Below are 18,971 nucleotides of genomic sequence, written 5' to 3' on the forward strand. Positions count from 1 at the left end.
AGACTTTACTGGGTGACAGAGATTGGCAAAATTGAATTTTAGCCTCTTATCTGACCATCTAGTCTGTCATGGCTAACCAGTATTGCTCTTTCAAAATCAGTAAAGTAAATAAAAGGTGGACCACATGAATGATATTTGGGGAAAATATTTCAATCCACGAGGTATTATTTCAATACTAAATTTAACGTTGTAAGACAAACTTCAGGGCCCTGTCTTACAAAGAGTTACAATTGATCCAATCAATTGTAACTCTAGTGTCTTTTCCACTTCATCATTAGCATTAAATATAAGGTGTTTATTAAAAAAATAGATATAAAGGATATTAAGGGTTTTTTACGACTTGGCCTGTGGCATTATTATGAACAATGAAATATTTTCTGAAAGTCAAACAATATTCCTTTAAGATGAGATTTCTTTTCTCTTGAGGATAACTACTGGTTGCACACTGCTGATTTTTTTTTTTTTTTGGGGGGGGGTTAATATGATAACATAATTTTCTTTTTAAAAACTTTTTAAGTACCTGCAGTCATGCAATATGAGTAATAAATTGTTCTATCCCCCTCAAAAAAAATCATCAAAACAATTGTTTTCATAACAAAAGATAAAACTATATTTCCTCATTTTAAAAGATGCTACATCAGGATCAAAGAGCAGACACTATAAAAAGATCAGAAAATGAGAGTAGAAGCTCCACCTACTTGACTTCCCATCCAAGATATAGATCTAGAACTTTCATCTGCCTGGCCTTGTACAGAGCAATATCACATATTTTGAAGAGTGGTTTGTCAAATTGAATATTTCCTAAACCAGAACATTTCTAATCTTGATACTGGAGTCTGAGTCACCTTAGAAACCCCAATCGCAATTTCTGATCAACAAAACTACTTAAATGCACCATTGCAACATTATATCATCTTCTAATGTGAATCAATTAAAGCATAATTGCATGAAATGACAAAACTAGATTCCTTAATATAGGTTTCTATTGAAGAATGAATGGATGATAAGGAAGTCGGTATTTATCTGTTTCCTTGATGCATTATAGAAGGGAAATGAATCAAGCATCAAAACTACTGAATACGCAAGTAATGATCTAAATTCTATTCAATCTTATCCTTGAGTGACCTCTAATGCTTATCTATATTGATCACATTTTCTAATATTAAATATTTAAAATATTGCTATTTTGATAAGTAAGCAATCTCTAATTCATGATAGCTCAAGTCGATTCTTGTGATCTCTTTTTTTTTCTTTATATCAAAACTATGCATTAAATTCAAAAGCAAAGGGGTAAAAATATTTTTTTTAAGTTAAAAATTACAACAAAAATTTGTTCTAGAGATTTTCTCTTAAGAAAAAATAGGCATCTTTGTATACATATATTCTAATCAATGCAGATTTTCAGTCTGTAGCTGGATATTCATTATATATTGAATATGGAAATCAGTGACAATTTAAACCTCTATTCATGCTACTTATTCTTTTCCTATGTAGTGTATTTTCCTTTAATGATGCTTCACATTTATTCTGGCTTTAACAGAATGCTTCATGGTATATACATATAGTCCCATGCACAGCGCTTCATGTTACTCTATCATCTTACAACTCATTCATCAGCAGTCAAAGGAGCATGGCCTTCGTGCTTACATACATGACGGTTACCACGGTAACACCAAACATAATCCACCAGGCGACACGACTGAACGCTAACACACGTGTAGGAATGCGGTCAAGGCAGGGAAGTGGGGAATCATTCATGATTTCAAAGTTCCTGACCAGTGGGAGAAGTTTTCCAAGTTTGTCAGATATTCCATCAATTTGCTGATTTTCTTTAGGTGGAAAACGATGAGCTAATTTTAGTTGGGTTTAAAGAGATGTTTATCATTTACAAGCCTGGTATGGCCTTGAGGCATCCATATCTGAACGGTATATCTGTAGTGCTTTGGGGTTTCTGTTCCCCATTTCCTAAACTCAAGATTTCAAAATGTGACTTGAAATGGCAGTTCAATATGAAGCAAGGTTTAGAGTTAGAATGCACAAAAATTACAGCTGTTGAATTTATATTTCCTTTAGCATATTAATGATGACTTATTCCGCATGAATCTGATTAACAAGATTGACCAAGATTATAACCCAATAATTATCAATGGTGAAGGTGATGGGACGTTCCTGATGAGGCAATTTGGATGTAGCTATCTTTCCAAAGAGAGGCTTTAGGGGGAAAAAATCTATATGCATATCACTGGGGAAGTTAAAGGTGATTAATTGTAGTTCATTTCAAATCTAATATAAGAAAAGGGAGCATATTTCATCAAAAAAAAAAAAAAAAACCTAAACTGAAATGGCTTTTCAACACTTAAGTGTACTTCGATATGGGTAAGATAGGCTACAGACTTTTATATAAGTTAGTACACAGAAAAATGCACTTTCACCAAGGATACTACACAGCACAATACATCTATATTTTGTCCATATTCTGGATGATAGCATTCGTGTGACTCTACAGATGAAAGCTGTTAACTTGAGGTATCATACAATAGCAGAATACAGTCTTATATTTGATAGTCAGATCTACAATTTGTCATGTGATTTAAAATTCACCATTAGGACAGTAATTTTCATAGAAAATTGAATAAAAGGATCATATGCTTAAACATAAACCATCCTTTATTCTTCCTCTAGAAATTTGTTTGATATGAATATACCAACATCAAAGGTAAAACAATGATCAATGACGCACATGACTAAATATGCTTTCCAAATGTCCATAATTAGACTACAACCGCTAAATTGAGTCTGATATCCTACTCCAAAAGAAAATAAAGGCCATTACTGATGAAAAGAGATAGCTGAACCCTGAAGGGTCTCAGTATGCGACACTGCATACCAACTGACCATACCCTAAAGTTTCCTCAACGTGATGTTACATCACTATCATGCTTCTGTGAGTCAACCTACAAATCAGGTTTGGCACAGGACGAGTCAGCGTTTGCTAGTAGGTCCATGGTTTCTGTAGTAGCTGAGCAATTATAGGGCAGAGCATTACCAAAGTTGAAAAGGACAACTAAGCATTTAAAAATTAGGGAATTGACAAGGCTTCCTTAAACATACCAGCTTCTGGGTTCGGTATATATTGCCTATTGAAAACTTCAATACATTAAGAGTGAAAGCAATGCATGTTAAGCATGCTTAAAAAAACATAAACAGACCAACTTTTGACATAGAAACCTCTAGATTGTTCAAAAGTTCAAAGACAGATGTACTCTTGAGACATGATGTCTCTGAGGTGAAGAAGTTAGAACCGGAAACATGAATTCCATGCATCGTCTGGGGCAAACAGCACTGTGACGAATCGTCCTCCTGGGCTGACTCAACACCATTATCAAGTTATTAAATAGCCCAGAAAAAAACAAGTTCAACTGAAAAGCATCCACACTTTTTCCTCCCAATTGAATTACCTTTCCTCTGTTGACAAAATTTTTTTTTTGAAATACCATCACTTGTTCCAACTTGTTTTATACACATCTCTGCGACATGTTATCGTTCACACGATGGGCATGGAGACAGATACATTAAGATTCATTTTCCTACAATAACTGAGTAGAGAATCAATATTTGGTATCACAAGCAATCCTAATAATGAAACTTTTATTCAATTTAGCAGCAGACAGCAAAAGAGAAGTTAGAATGTTTTCTTACGTGAAAGGCAGCTTGTAGTCATTAGGCTTGATACATCGGACGTAATGTGGAGTAGTTGAGTTCAGTTTCATCATCAGGTACGTCAAAGAGTCACGGAACTGAAAAAAAATATACAATGATTTAGTTAATTGAAAATCTGAAAGAACAATTCCCGAATAGGATATCAGCTATTACAAGGAATGAAATGCATTTTTATAAGCAATGAAAATACATGTATTTACATTACATAAATGTCAATGGAATTGTAAGCACATGATATTATGGATCTGAGAAAAAAAAGTGGAATGAACTTTTTTGTTGTTGTTGAAAGATGCAAAATCAAATACAACTGAAGTTGTCATTGAAGAATATATGTTCATTTATTGTTTAAACCGAAATAAACACGACAAAACTCAACTGAATAACAATAGTACAATCTCAATCACCATCATCATCATAACGATCAACATCATCGTCGTCGTCATCATCATCATCATCACCATCATCATCACAATCAACATCATCATCACCACAATCAACATCATCATCATCATCATCACCACCATCATCTTCATCATCATTATCATCAATATTATGAGCAGCAGCAGCACCACCACCACCACCACCACCAGCAGCAGCCGCATCATCATCATCATCATCCTCGCCATCATCATCCTTATCACCATCACCACTACCACCACCAACATCACCACCACCAATATCAGCACTAGCACCAATATCACCACCAAAGCTTTCTTCAACAAATATCTTTTTTTTTACCTGACTGCCGACAGACTTCTTAAATGTCTTGGTACTCTTGACAGGCGCAATCATTGGTTTGACGTTACCCCTTTTGTGGTGTTGGGTTGGAGGCGCTTCTTGTTTGGGACGGAAAAGTTCTGCCACAAATTCATACTACACATTCAAAAGTGAGAAAGAAGAAAGAGTATGTAAAATATTTAAGTGATAAGGAACAAAATAGATACACATAAATGAGATATAAACAGAGTCATATCATGCAAGAATTAGGCCTAGGAAAATGATTTTCAAAATATACCAAGTATCTCTCAATCATACTTCCTAAGTTTTTGTACAGATGTTGAGCTGAAGAAAAAATTAGTAAAATATTAATTTGTTTTAAGACAGAAAAGAAAATTACATACAAATTTAATCTTTACATTTCTTTACATTCATCTTTCTAGATCAGTACCTCCTAAAAGCGAAACTGATTTAAGAACATAATACTTTTATAGTTCTATTTTTAGATATACGAATTTGAGAAGTGAGAAAGAGGTGTTATTAGGGGGGAGGGAGAGGGGGGACATTACCCCCCTTGCTTACCTGACTGGCCATAAGGATATTGAGATGCTCATCATTGACCTGATCACGATTCTTCTGTACAAATCCTTCTGACTCGTACTCTACTTTATCAGCAAAATGGTGGACCAGGAATGCAGTACGAGAGGTCCTGGGCTTGGAGAAGTGACTATGGGATGTCAGCTTGTTGTAGAGTTTGTTACACCAGTTCTCATCAGATCCCTTGGGGAGCTATGGACATAATCAAAATGAGTGCCATAATGGTAAATCTGTAAAATAGTTTGACCTTTACAGAGAAAACAATACATTTTTTATTGAATACATTTTTATCATTTAAAATGTTTCTTGAAAAGAAAACATCCATTTTAATCTTCTGGTACTGCAGATCTTCAAGGGGTCACTTTATACATCCATTCATCCATCCATCCATCCATCTGTCCATCAATCTGTCTGTCCATCTATCTATCCATCCATCAATTAACCCATCCATTGACCAACAAATCAATTTATTCATTTGGCTGTTTTTGTTTATTTTTATGGGATATGGGAATTTGTTTACTTACCATACATTCCTCATCCAGGAGATCTAAGATACCTAGCTTGCTCTCAATCATATCAATACAAGGCTGGTTGTCATAGTAATCAATGAATGACCACTCAATCTTCTCCTTGACATACTCCTCTTGCTCCAGCTTGAATACATGCTGAATAGAATTACAAGTGATGAAGAGAAAAGGTTTGTTACCAGTAGGTTTCTTTAAAATTCAAACGATGATAACTTTTTAATAAAAAGTGTAATTCAAGATTATCCCTAAACCAAGTGGCAGCTCTACAGCTAGGGAAGGAATAAGCCACATTATTAATGCAGAATTAATATTATAAAAAAAATCTATGTTAAAAGATTTATCAAAAGAAATATTCAGGTAAAATTTATTACATGGTGAACAGAAATTACAATAAATGACTTCTCATGAGAGTCAGAATAAAGAGTTTGTCCACTCTATGATAAATAAAAGTAAATGGAATTACATTATCATTTTATTGAGTAATCAATATAATCCTTTTGGGAAAGCACATCAAATAATGTTTCATCTGTTCTATTCATCTAGAAAAAAGTAAGAACAACAAGTGTCCTACTGAACATTCCTTAATCAATCATACTGCCAGAATATTAAAAATACAACAGCTCCCCCTAGAGTCAAGATTTGCCCATCTGATATCTCATAAGTCCCTTGGAACAAGTGCATTTCTCTCTTGCTTTGAGATGCATCCGTTGTGGTTAGCAAGACTGTCTGTTAGTCATTAACTCTTGATGAGCCAAAGTCACCAATCAGCATCACATAATACATGTAAATCCTTTTTAAGCTAGAGTTTCTCTGACATGTTATGTAATAACTGTGCTATATAAATGGACATGTAACCATTAAAATTGGATTGGCAAATAGGCTATACTAAAATAGTAACTTTTATGTCACAGGCCAAGGATCTATAAGGATATTTTTATTATCATTCTATGGAGTTACAACTGGAGAGAGATAAAAAAATATGAGAAAGGAGAGTATTGATTTACAGTTACAAATGATATAACTCTTTACCTGAGTAAACTGTTGTTGTAACTTCTCATTAGCATAGTTGATGCAGAACTGTTCAAAGCTGTTGATTTCAAACATCTCAAACCTGAAACAAAATAAATAATAACGACCATCATCAATTTAATGAATGCTAGTTGTCTCACACATATTACTCACATCAGAAAGTCTCTATGCACTGAATGATGTAGAGAATCTATATTCTCACATTTCTTAAGATATATTCTTATATTACTTAAATGTAAGAAAATGTGGGCTAAAATAATAGGTTTAAAAGATGACAACTGAACTTTAAAAAGAAATCAATTAGTAGTGACTGAATACGTCACTAATATCCACCCTTGATTTTTTCATAATTGTAATATGCTAAACTGTCTCCATACTGGATACCTAAACGAGTATTTTTCACTCAAGTTTTATAATTGTGAAGCCCTGTTATAGTAGTAAGGGTGTGTTTATGCTTCAATTGCGAGGACAGAATCAGCGATTTCAAACGTCGATTCAAAACGCCAATCGTAAGTGTGGTTCTGGGAGTGCTGTTTATGCTTAACTTTTCAGAGCAAATCATGATCTCCAGCTGGCTTCGCATCGTAAAGCGAGGTCAAATTGGGCGCGCCTTTTTTCGAAAGTTTTTCTTTCCGAGTGTTGCTATTATGTGGAGATAACATGGAGCGATAGGAGATTACATGGAGCGATACAACTGTATTTGCCCGCGGATTTTCATCCACCGGAAGCATGTACCAAATGACGTCATTTAAACACGTTTACGATCATGGTTCTGTTTATACTTCCCCAGAAAGCCTGATTCTGGTCAAACGACGTTTACAAACGCACCTTTTTGTGAGTTTACGATCGGCGTTTTGAAACAGCGTTTAAATGAAAGTAAGCATGGACGCAACCGTGTTTTGGACTAATCACGTTTGGAAACGCTGATTCTGGCCTGAAAAGTGGAAGCATAAACATGGCCTAAGTCTAATGAGTGCCAATCAGGTAACCCAGTTTTCCAGTCCCGCTGACTTTATTAGCTCCTGCAGTTTATTTTGACCATGTCTCTTGGGGTAACGACTGGCCGTTTTAACATCCCTTCTCTATTTTCTACTCCTCCTCTCTGCTGGCCCTCTTTCCTGATAAAAGACTTATTAAGGTGTGGCATTTTCCTGACCCCCTTGTCTCAACCTAAAAACATCACATCCCCTGTGTGTCCTTCAACGTTTCAACCCACGAGACTTCATAGCAAACTTGTTTACATCTAATAGTACCTGTATCAAATTACATACTGCTATAAATGCAAGAGGCAGTTTGAATTGCTGTGAGCTCCTAATCGAATGATTTCGAAATTAATTCAAAGTAATTCACAGCAATTTAGAAAGGTGCAAATATGCAGTATGGCTGTCAAATCATTTACAGAGACCCCAGTTATGCATTGCAGTTTTTATTACTATAGTAGCCTCTTCTGTTAATGCCTATCATGTAATTTATTTCATAGGATAGAAATATAGTTTTTGCTGCTTATTTTAGTTGTGAAAAGCACAGAATAAAGTTTAATGTTAGTCTCAGGAATTTCAAAACTATAAAGAACTTATAATAAGGGATATAGAATCACAGGTTGAAGATGACATACAGTATTGAGGATCCTCAAATAATCTACAATAATTTTAATTCAAAGACATATTCACTTATTTTAATTTTGAATTTTTCAAAATAACATACTATCGCCCCGGCTAAAGCGCAACACCCAAGATCACATGCTACAGGATTTAAGTTAATTCCTTATTACACCTGGGGCCCATTTCATAAAGGACTTATAACTAGTGTAACTTTGCCATTAAGGCAACTACCATGGAAGCCTTGATTATGATTGGCTGATGAGCCCTGTTACCATGGTAGTTGCCATTATGGCAAAGTTAAAACAGTTGCAAGTCCTTTATGAAACGGAGAGTGGTAACTGCCAAAGGATGCAAGTGCGGGGGGGGGGGGGTCCAGAGACTAACTCACTGACCCTTTACATATCTAAAAACTTTTATGTCAATTTAACTACCCAAATCTTTGGAGGTACAGATTGCCGAACGCAATGTAATATTATATTTGGTGCATACCCGTAAATATCAAGGACACCAATGAAGTTTGTAGTCTTTGCCTGTGTGTCCATAGCCTTGTTGATCTGATCTACGATCCAAGAGAATAACTGAGCATAGATGTGCTTGGCAAGAGCATCCCTCGAGAACACCGCCTGAAAATATACAAAATGGTGAGAATGGTTGCAATGAATTAATTCAATGTTAAAATGTACGGATCGTTAAGTTTTTCATGTACATCACTTTGGAAGAAGATGCTCCACCAGAATATATTGGTCCTGTAACATAGAGATACTTTTAATACTTACAATTGATTCAGTTTTACACATAGTTTGCTTTGCAATTACCGGTAATTTTGTTATCAATTAATGAGCATACTAAAGCTTTCAACTGGCAATATAAAGTTTCACTATTAGAATATTGTGTTCAATATCTGTTATTTGAGGTTAATTTATTGTTACCATTCATCATCGCATTTCAAGATTAAAGTTAACGAAACATTCAGGACAAGAGGAGATTATGGGAGAAAAGGAGAGACAGAGAAAGGCCAGAGGGAAAGACGAGGGAAAGAGAGAGAGAGAGAGAGTGAGATGGGGAAAAAAGGAAAAGACAGGTAGAAAATGCAGAGAATGAAAAGAGAGACACATACACAGACAAAATTAGAGAGGGGGAAGATAGAAAGGCAAGGACAAAGGAAATGAAACCGACAATACACCATCTCCATCATAACAATGGATATTTCAAATTCAAACTGACACTTGATAATTCAACAATGTGTCACATACTCTAAAATATCATGCAGTTGTTGGTCAGTGCTACGATTCATATCCTTTTATATGAGAGTGGGATCTGTGTGTTTCCTATTTTGCTGCTCATTTTGAGACAAAGTTACACAAACAGAAATTGATCATGTGATTATTTTGGCAATTCATCTGGAAATAAGGAGCTGGAATATACTTCAAAATCAATGAAGAAAAAAATATATACTTCAGTATACCTTGGTAACCATAACCTGATTAAGTGAATTCCCCCCCCAAAAAAACTTGTAACTCCTTATTTTCTAGTGAAATATTAAAAAAAAGATTACATGATACGACAGACCATGAACAGTTTTCCAAACAATAAAGAGATTTTCTTCGTCCCTTAACCCTAAAACTTGCAGTAAAAGTCAGAGAGTAATGCTGAGCTTCCTAATAAAATAAAACTTTATTGGTGTTACCAAACGCCTCCAAGCTACTCCTCGTGTCTAATAAAGTTTCTTACGCACATGAGCGCTTTGAGATGCGGTCAAGATCTTCCTGTTTACACAGTGAATCATGGCGGAGGATTTCTCAATCAACGGCGAATGAAATTACGTCGTTGATTCGCAAGGAGCGTGTCAATTCCGGGTCCTCCCACCTTCCGGGTCATCAGATCAAAAGAGAAGTAGAGGCAGAGGAGGTGGAGGGGGAAGGGGTTTACATGGAGAGGGGTCCCTTAGGAGAGGGATAGAGTGATGGTGTTGTATGATTGTCAACATCAGGGAGGGGGGGGCATGTCATGAAACAAGAAGTCAGAGACTGTTATAAGCTACTGAAATCCTTGCATCCAATAGGCTGAGAGAAAATTTGTCTTAGAAAATCACTGATCAGACGCTTCATGAAGCATGAAGGCTCAGCAGACAAAGATAGCTGCAATTCTGTTTTCAAAAACTAAACTAAGGCTTGATATCTAATCTTGATAAGAAATATTTTCCTGCCATTCCACTGATGTTACACTAAATTTCAAAAGCAAACTTCTTGCTTCTTTATAAGAATTTTAATATATAAAATCTGCTGTCTGACTTTTATAAACCTTCATGTTTCCACAATTCATATTCACAAATCATTACCCTCAATGGTGTCTATTTAGCATATATCAATTCATGAACTACCATCTCAATACATCAATGTTTCTTCTTTCTTCCAGTAACATTCACCAATAATTGAAAACTCTCCTAAAATTGGCTGAACATGTGTGTAGGAAGTCCCTTCAAAGCATAATGTTACAGATATATCTTGAAACTTGTCCAACTCTAAAGATATTAATAGCAAATAAAACAAGTAGTATTTATAGACATTGCAAAACACATGGTATTTCCAACCACCAAGTCTTCTAATGATAGATCATTTCATAGAAGACCTTTCTTCTAACTTTAACCCAATTTTCTAAATTGGTTAGAGTCCTATTACAACTAACGTAATACTAAAAATTGGTCTCACATAAATGTAGTTAGCTTTAACCCAATTTTCAGAGTTGCTCATGAATTTGAGACAAAATAAATATAATCAAGAAGTTTAATTTAACTTTCTGATCCAACATGTGACTTTGTTGAAATTCCAATTGGTTAGGAAAAATCATGTGTACCTTTTAGTTGCAAAAATAGACAAATATCTTCCTTCTAAATCCGTCTCTGCATGAGCACAAATCACCATGCTTGAGGGGAAAGGACTAAATCCCTATAGAATATGTTCTACAAGTTCAAGGTAGCCTTTAGAACATTTACACAACTTTGAATATTTGTTCAATAAAATACAAGCTCAGAAAAGTATTGTTTTGCACATACATATACAAAATAAATATTTTCAATAATGGATTTTTTTTTTAAGTAAGAGGATAAAAGAAATGATTCAATTATAATTCATTGTGAAAAAAAATCAAACAAAAAAATCCCCTTTTATTTTGTTCAAGGAAATAATATGAACTTGGCAATACAAATAGCTTAGCTCACAGGCGGAAATCGACCGTCTCATTCTACACCAAATGATCCTAAATTTGAGTGTAGATCATGATAAGCAACCATAACAAATGTGAATCCTTACTTTCGATTGAAAATTGTCTCATCTTACTGGAAGTTAGTACATGAATTCTTCACAGAATTAACTTTTTTTTCTCTTGTTATAGTTAATAATTTCATATTTTTTCACAATAAATTCTCTAGCAAAATTTACCCCCTTTTACAGATTATGATTACAAATTTCTAAACTGATTATAGAATATATCTGGATGTTTTCAACTTTGTGGGTCCATGTCATTCATTGGCCAACTGTTATTCAAGATTTTGATAGACAAGATAGTTCCTAAACGTTCACAATAAAAGCCAATTGTGTAAGGCCAGATGCATTTCAGTACAGGAGCGAGAATATCTCACTCTTTTAACGTTGAAATTAATCGTTCAAAATGCTTTGTGTAAGGTACATGGGCATGTTTTTAAGATGGAAATAAATCAACCCAAATAAAAATATTCCTTCCATACAACAAAAGCCAATGAAAATGCTACATTTCCCTTAAATCCTAGTCTTATCGACACCATCTCTCCTGCAACCACCAAAGCATGAATTAATGCATGTCCATTGACACCTCTGGTAAGTCGCGCTTCCTCAACCATCAACCTTTGAGATGTTGCGTGAAAAGAGAATCAGATTAATCTGAGATCAGTCTGCACATCAAGCCTGAAATGAACAACTTCCCAAGAAATCAAGTTTCTGCCGACCTGTTAATGAAGATTCGTTTTCCTCTACACAAACCACATAACGACAAAGACTTAAAGTTAATATTCTTTATTCCAATAGAGATGTACATGTAAGGTAAGATTGATCAGGAAAGATTTTCACTAAGCAGTAAGATCAACAAATAATGTCTGCAGGATGAAGCTGATAGGAAGTGTGTGACTTTTATTAAGGAATTCACAAAATTACAAAAGACAAGACCTACTCAAAATAGAGCAAGTAGAGACATAATGACAAATGCATGTATAAATGAATGTGAATTTAAGTTCTTATAAAGTAAAATTACATTCTGCTCACTTATTTTCTAATGAAAGATTTTTGCATTTAACTATTCAAAACTTGATATCAATCAGTGAGTTTTTCATTTTCTTTTATTTTGTAATATCTGTTACTTATATATTTTATATAAATGATTCATGTTGCCATGTACTTATGTTCTCATTTCGAGATTAATATAAAAAAAAACATGTAGTGCGTCATTTGTAATATCAAAACATTCATATTGCCCAAATTTTCATATCCTCATAATTCATATGTGGACTCCTGCTTTCAACCCTTTTCAATCTACTATTACACTTTGAACAGGATTAATAACTAGTTGTATCTGAACTCCCATGTCTGACATAAAGAGGTCACTTTTATTATTATCAATTTACAACTTACAGTGGACACTATCAAACACTTCATCAAACTCTGACCTAAGCTACTCTTTCCTCTAAAATTGGGCCTTTTCGAAGAGTATACCCTTCTGTGTCAATGACATCTTCAAAGAAAACAAGCGTGTTGTGAAAAGATTTATCAGTGATTTTCAAAGACTACATTGCTCTCAGCCAACCAGCACCAAGGATCTGCAATAGCTAAAAATAATTGTCAGTGCAAAATCGAATAATTTTCCCATGGTACATATAAGTTGCTGCATTTATTAATCAGTTTCTAGAAGTGTAATTTCATTCCAATTCAGCATGTTTTCCACCACATACCATGAAATGCTAATGATACAAAAGTTACACAAACCAGGTTGAAGTAAATTTGGAAATGTGCCATGTTAAATCTGCTATTTCTTCCCCTTGATATCCGCCACAAATATGACAAATTCTTGAACTTTCTACACAGAAAATCACACACTATACTATGAACATAAACAGCTTGTTAATATGCTGCTAAGTTCATGTGAAAACGTATTGTATTACTAAACAAGCACCACTTTATGAGGACTTGATAACTAAAGATTAAACATCAAGGCACACGTATCGAATTAACACAACTTCAAACTTTTCTTGTCTTTACGTCATGTGTCCGATTGATAAAATCTTCATTTCAAGTTGTATTTTAATTGTAAATAGCATATTGTGACACTAATCTCTGGAAATTGAGGTTGAATTTGGTGCTCCATTCTTTTATAACTGTCTGGGAATAATTTTTGTTTTCATTATTACAGCATGGGGAAATAATACATTAAACACAAGAAACATACATTGTTTGAAAAAAAGGAAATTGATGGTTCCCATAACTTTACCGCAAATTTATACCATGGTCTACAAATGTTAAACTATACTTCAGAAATTGGGCCATGCTGCTGTAATCAAATCCTCTGTACTTCTGATTTGATGAGTCTATTACCTTTTTTGCAATTTATATCTTTCTTAAAAGTTTTTTTTTAATTCTGTAAGATATGTGATATTGATATACTACAAAACATGGCTGGGGGTATACAGACAAGTCAGTGAGACCTAGGCCTCTAGCATTTGGGTGTCATTTAGATAGGAGTCAATAGCTTGATTGGTAGGAAATGAGCATTTCCAGGTTGGAAGCCACGGTAGGAACGCAAGTCTCAATCGTCTCCTACCTAATGGCATCTCTCACACAACTATTTATAGGATTTGGAGATAATCAAAACTGGAGTCAAGTTTATGGAAGGGATCAAGTTCATATGAATTGAGTTACATAACTCAATCATATATCAAAGTTTTGGAAATTAATGGAGGCACAGGCATCTGGGACTAGGTTGGTTTTATAGATTCAAGTGTAAATTAAAATTACACTTAAATTCACAGTTGCATGCATTATACAATGCATCACCACATTGGTCAAGTCATGCTTGGGGGATGTGCAATATTGATTAGTGAAAATCCTCCTTGGTATGAGGTGACATAGAAATTCTTCAAGTAATATTTAAATTTAAATTTATTAATTTCACATCTCTTAAAAACAGGGTACAATACATAGTGAGTTAATTCAATAGAGTAAAAACAACCATGACAGTTCGACAATTTAGACAAAAAATAACACGAAAAAAATAGAGTAATGAATGGGATGTGAGGGAGTAACAAAAGCCATCGGCCTATCTAGACTTCTCCCTTTTCACATTCATTACTGATAATAACACAAAACAATATCGTCCAATCAATATGTTCGAAGCATTTCATTTACAGGTGAAAACCACAGTCCAATGATGATGAATTCACCAAAATCATAACGGAAGAATGAAATAAAATACAATTAAACTAATTATCACTAAAAGCATGGTCTATTTCAGAACAATGAACTTCTTCCCTAATTTTTACCATGAACAAGATGCATATACAAGGGGGTAAATATGTGAAGCAGCTATATACTTCCATGCACAAATATATGGTTTCCATTATCATTTCCCTTTCATTCATAGATCTGTCAGCTGTGAGACGGGGAAAGAACAGTTCAAAACCATAAATTGAGAAATGAAGCCAACCATTCCCAATAGCATCGGTGGCATTTATCAATTATCAGTACCCTGATTTTATCCCGCTTTCTCTACAATTCACGATGAACTGATGTGACATTAACCAGCTGACGCAATCCATGGCATTTAGGTATCAATGAGATACCCAGCTGTCATCCATGCACAGGGTGTGACAGCGAGAGACGTGAAGCGCAGTGATCATTTCAGGGATTGGTGGGGTTCACTGATCTGGTAATGCTACTACATCGTTCACTGATTGCACTTTCCAACATGGCCGTGGTTCCCGTCAATTTTACACTCGTTGGGTTTCACAAGCATGAGAAAGGTCTTTGGAGAGGCGGTGGAGATGGAGGAAAGTTTAGACTGGCTGTCAGCACACTCATTTTAGCCAGAAACTGATAACGGTTGGGAAAACTTCCCCTACGCAATGGATAAACATCTAACTCTCGCATTTATTTCCGCAATTAGGGGTGCCTTGGACCCCCGTATTTGGTGGAGAAAAGTTACTTCTACCTATCACCTGATAGAAAAATGAAAACTCTGGCTGCTACAGCCTTCCGACATGAAATGATGGCTTGAGTCTAAAGTATAAAGTGTTGGGAATATACACTCTATTTGCTTGCATAAATGCAATTGGTATTCAAATCATTCTGTGATTTGATAACCAAATAGATTTTCTTAGTTTATTTATCAAACAGGTGAATCAAGTTATTTTTAAAAAGACTGAAATTTTGAGGTAACGTATTAATCAAATGTGATGAATAATGTGGGGAAAGCAAATTTTCATCTGCTGTTTGTTAGACTTTTTTACCAACAAAGTCATTCCATCAAAATTCTTCCTCCAATAGTGGCCATTCAGCCTATAGCCAGTACTATGAAAATTTTTTTGTTAATGTGATAAAAGTTGTTGATAATGAAAAGGTATGGGAGACCCCCCATATCATTTCATTCAAGTCAATCAATCAAAGCACAAAGTAACATACTAATGGAACATGACCCATGCATATCTAGAAAATAAAGAATGATATAAGGGACATTAAACAAAACTATTGAGAAAGATATCATCAACAAAATGGAATCAAGTACAACTGTTTCATGACAGGGCCCCCTTAATTGGTAAATTATTGAGGAATGATATTACTATCAAATCAGTGTCTATCATAAATTGAAAAAAAGTGAATGCAGAATTGACCTATTTAATGATTGTAAGCCGTGCCTTTCCTTTCAAAACCTCTGGACTTGATCAATGTGAGGAAAATGAGCAATGAAATTGGCCAACTCAAAGACACTGGCAAGTGCATATAAAATTTCAAACAAGTTCTCCAAATAACCAAGAAATTGGGTCATCAATTATCTTGTTACCATTAGAGAAGAAATCATGCACAATCATGCTTTGAACTGACCAGTACTACAGCTCTTTTTTATTCGAACCTACCATATCACGCCTGAGTGGTTTAGTAAGGACCTCTTGTACTGTGACGATCTTTCTGTTACATAGCCATTTCCGCATGGCATCTTCCTCAATACCAAGTAAATTACACAGGATTGGTAGGCTCTCATTCTCAACCTAAAATAAAAGTAGACAGATATTATATTCTAGTAATGTTGAAGAGGCAGAGGTATGATATATGTAAGATATTTAACATATTATCAGATGATACTTTTAAAAAGATACACAAAAAAATAGAACATTACATAATTTAAATTAAACAATTTTATTGTTTAATTTAATATTGCTGGTACCCATCATAAAAATATGCTCATGGCGCATTAAATGAAGAAGAAATTGTAAACCTATTGTGAAAATTTAGGTAAAAAAGGAAAGATTCAACATAGACATGTACAAGGAGAGAATAGAAAAGAAGGTTAAAGGTAAATGCTAGTTTTGGTAATGATATCAAAATGAGTTTGTACAGAATCCAATGAAATGACCACAAAGTGTCTGTTTGTATAAATAAAACACATGTGCCAAAGAATTCTGGAAGAAATTGTGTAATTAATTGCTGAGAAATAAGAAAATAAGCACAGGAATCGGGTAGGGCGTCGGGCCTGACGCCCTAAGCAATAATTATACATTGTCCCACGTGCGCTTATCTGTGTTGGGGATCTTCGGTGTGAACATTTTTCAGCGTAGATTTCAAGATTTCACAAAGTTCAGTTAATGTAACTGTACCAGATCTAGATCCTCGATGATATACTGACAATTAAGCCTTGTTTTACAGACTTTCTCATGAAATCAGTGTTTACTGCAACTACTGGAATTTCTCTTTAATACATTAGAAATACCATAAGGTTGATGGGTGAAAATGAGTTTATAAAAAATGAAAGGTTCAGTCTAATAATAAAATATTTTTATTAATTTCTTTTTAATTTTTATTAAATTTAAATTATTTTTTTTAAATAAACAGGCAGGAAAAATTATTGGAATGGAAACAAGAGACAATGAAGGAGTGAACGACATATATTTGGAGGATGAAACAGAAACTAATCAAGAACATCAGGAAACAGAATTTGATCAAGAAAATGAAAGTTTACCACCTCGGTGGATTAATAATGATAATAATAATATGAACATTTGTAATGCGCCGGTATCCATCATAAAAAAATGCTCATGGCGCATTAAAAGAAGAAAATGGAAACCTACTAAAAAGAGGGAAGATTAATCTATAAACATCAGATGAAAACAAACTGCATTTACCACATGTCCTATATTCCAAAATAATGTTAACAACATGCTTGCTCTTCTTTACTAAAGGTTGGAATTGATTGAGTTTTTATCAGTTTTAGCCATCTCTTCAGGACATGTGCTGACACATAATCACACACAGGGTACTCATAAACATCTTTCAAAGTTTGATCAGACTGTCGGTCATAAACTTCAAACAAATTTTACATGATATAAACTGGAAGCAGCCATAATCAATAAGCTATGTTCTTCAAACATTGCAGACATGACTTTAACTTTTTTTGTCCATGCTCAACAGAAATTGTAGATCTAACACCAAAATAATTTAGTTCTCAGAACTCTATTCAATATTAATATCATAATAGTTCACCTCTCCTGTTTTAGAATTATACATGGACAGCTACTAGAATGACCATCCTAATACAACTAAATCCCTTGCCAGCTATCTGATAATAGATTGAATGATCTTTGCTATCTGTATAAAAAATTCAGTATATTCAACTCTCCTGTATTAAATCATAAAAATCTTAAACAGGAGTCCAAGGAAATATTTTTTTCTATGTATGCAATATTTAACAAATGTCCAAATCATGCAGATTATGATTAGTCACTTCTGATCATCTCTTAAAGTTAAAAGATTCCTATCTTTTCCAAATTGGACTCATCTTCAATACCTTCATGCATCCGGCATTCATCTGTTCCTAATTTAGATTTTGTCAATTGAAGAAGGGCAGGAAAATTTCCTGAGATATAGGCCAAGTAATTTCATTTTGGAACTCCATCAGATCATGTTTCATGGAGAAAAGGAAGATTATTATCTGAAGCATATGTTTTCAGTGGTCAGTCCCACTCAAAGCTAATGGAGTTAGTAGTGTATGACCTAACCCTAAGCATGACATGGCAACAGATTGATCCTGTTTTTCATATGAAGTACAGCATCTATCTGATCTTATCACCGATAAAGGATCATTTCAACATCTAAGCCACATAACAAAGATTTGCAATGGATTGAAAACTATGAAAGAAAGCTTTTCATTGGTTCCCGGTAAGGGTTTAGACTATAATATGCTGCAACAATTATTTTGATCAGCAACTTCAATTTAGTGATTGATTGCAAACACTGTGTTGCTGGAGCTATAAAAACTGGTATCGCCAAAAGACAGTAAAATGATCATGTGAGTGGAAAACATGGCTGCCATAACAGTATAGGAAATGAGGACCGTCTTCCACTCATATTGCCTAAATCACACATCTTTTTTCGAATTTAAAGCTGAGATTTGATATATCAAGTCATACAAATTGAAAAAAAAAAATTCAAAAAATGAGAAACAATGTCTTTAGACTATATTGGCATTATACATGTATTCTGCTCATAAATCA

The 18,971-nt window shown here is 34.4% G+C and overlaps 1 protein-coding gene across 7 annotated transcripts in view; it reads right to left on the reverse strand.

Moving 5' to 3' along the window:
• Positions 1-18,971, reverse strand: part of LOC121411309 (unconventional myosin-Va-like) — a 125,223-nt gene that overhangs the window by 60,197 nt on the left and 46,055 nt on the right. For all 7 annotated transcript variants that reach the window (XM_041603963.1, XM_041603961.1, XM_041603962.1 and 4 more), the window contains 7 exons: positions 16,341-16,472; positions 8,681-8,814; positions 6,591-6,672; positions 5,559-5,699; positions 5,020-5,226; positions 4,459-4,593; positions 3,700-3,797 (listed from right to left, as the gene is read on the reverse strand). In XM_041603963.1, coding sequence (XP_041459897.1) covers positions 3,700-3,797; positions 4,459-4,593; positions 5,020-5,226; positions 5,559-5,699; positions 6,591-6,672; positions 8,681-8,814; positions 16,341-16,472 — 929 coding nt within the window. The remainder of the gene's footprint in view (positions 1-3,699; positions 3,798-4,458; positions 4,594-5,019; positions 5,227-5,558; positions 5,700-6,590; positions 6,673-8,680; positions 8,815-16,340; positions 16,473-18,971) is intronic.

This window comes from Lytechinus variegatus, chromosome 3 (assembly GCF_018143015.1).
Source record: "Lytechinus variegatus isolate NC3 chromosome 3, Lvar_3.0, whole genome shotgun sequence".
Classification (NCBI taxonomy): Eukaryota; Metazoa; Echinodermata; class Echinoidea; order Temnopleuroida; family Toxopneustidae; genus Lytechinus; species Lytechinus variegatus.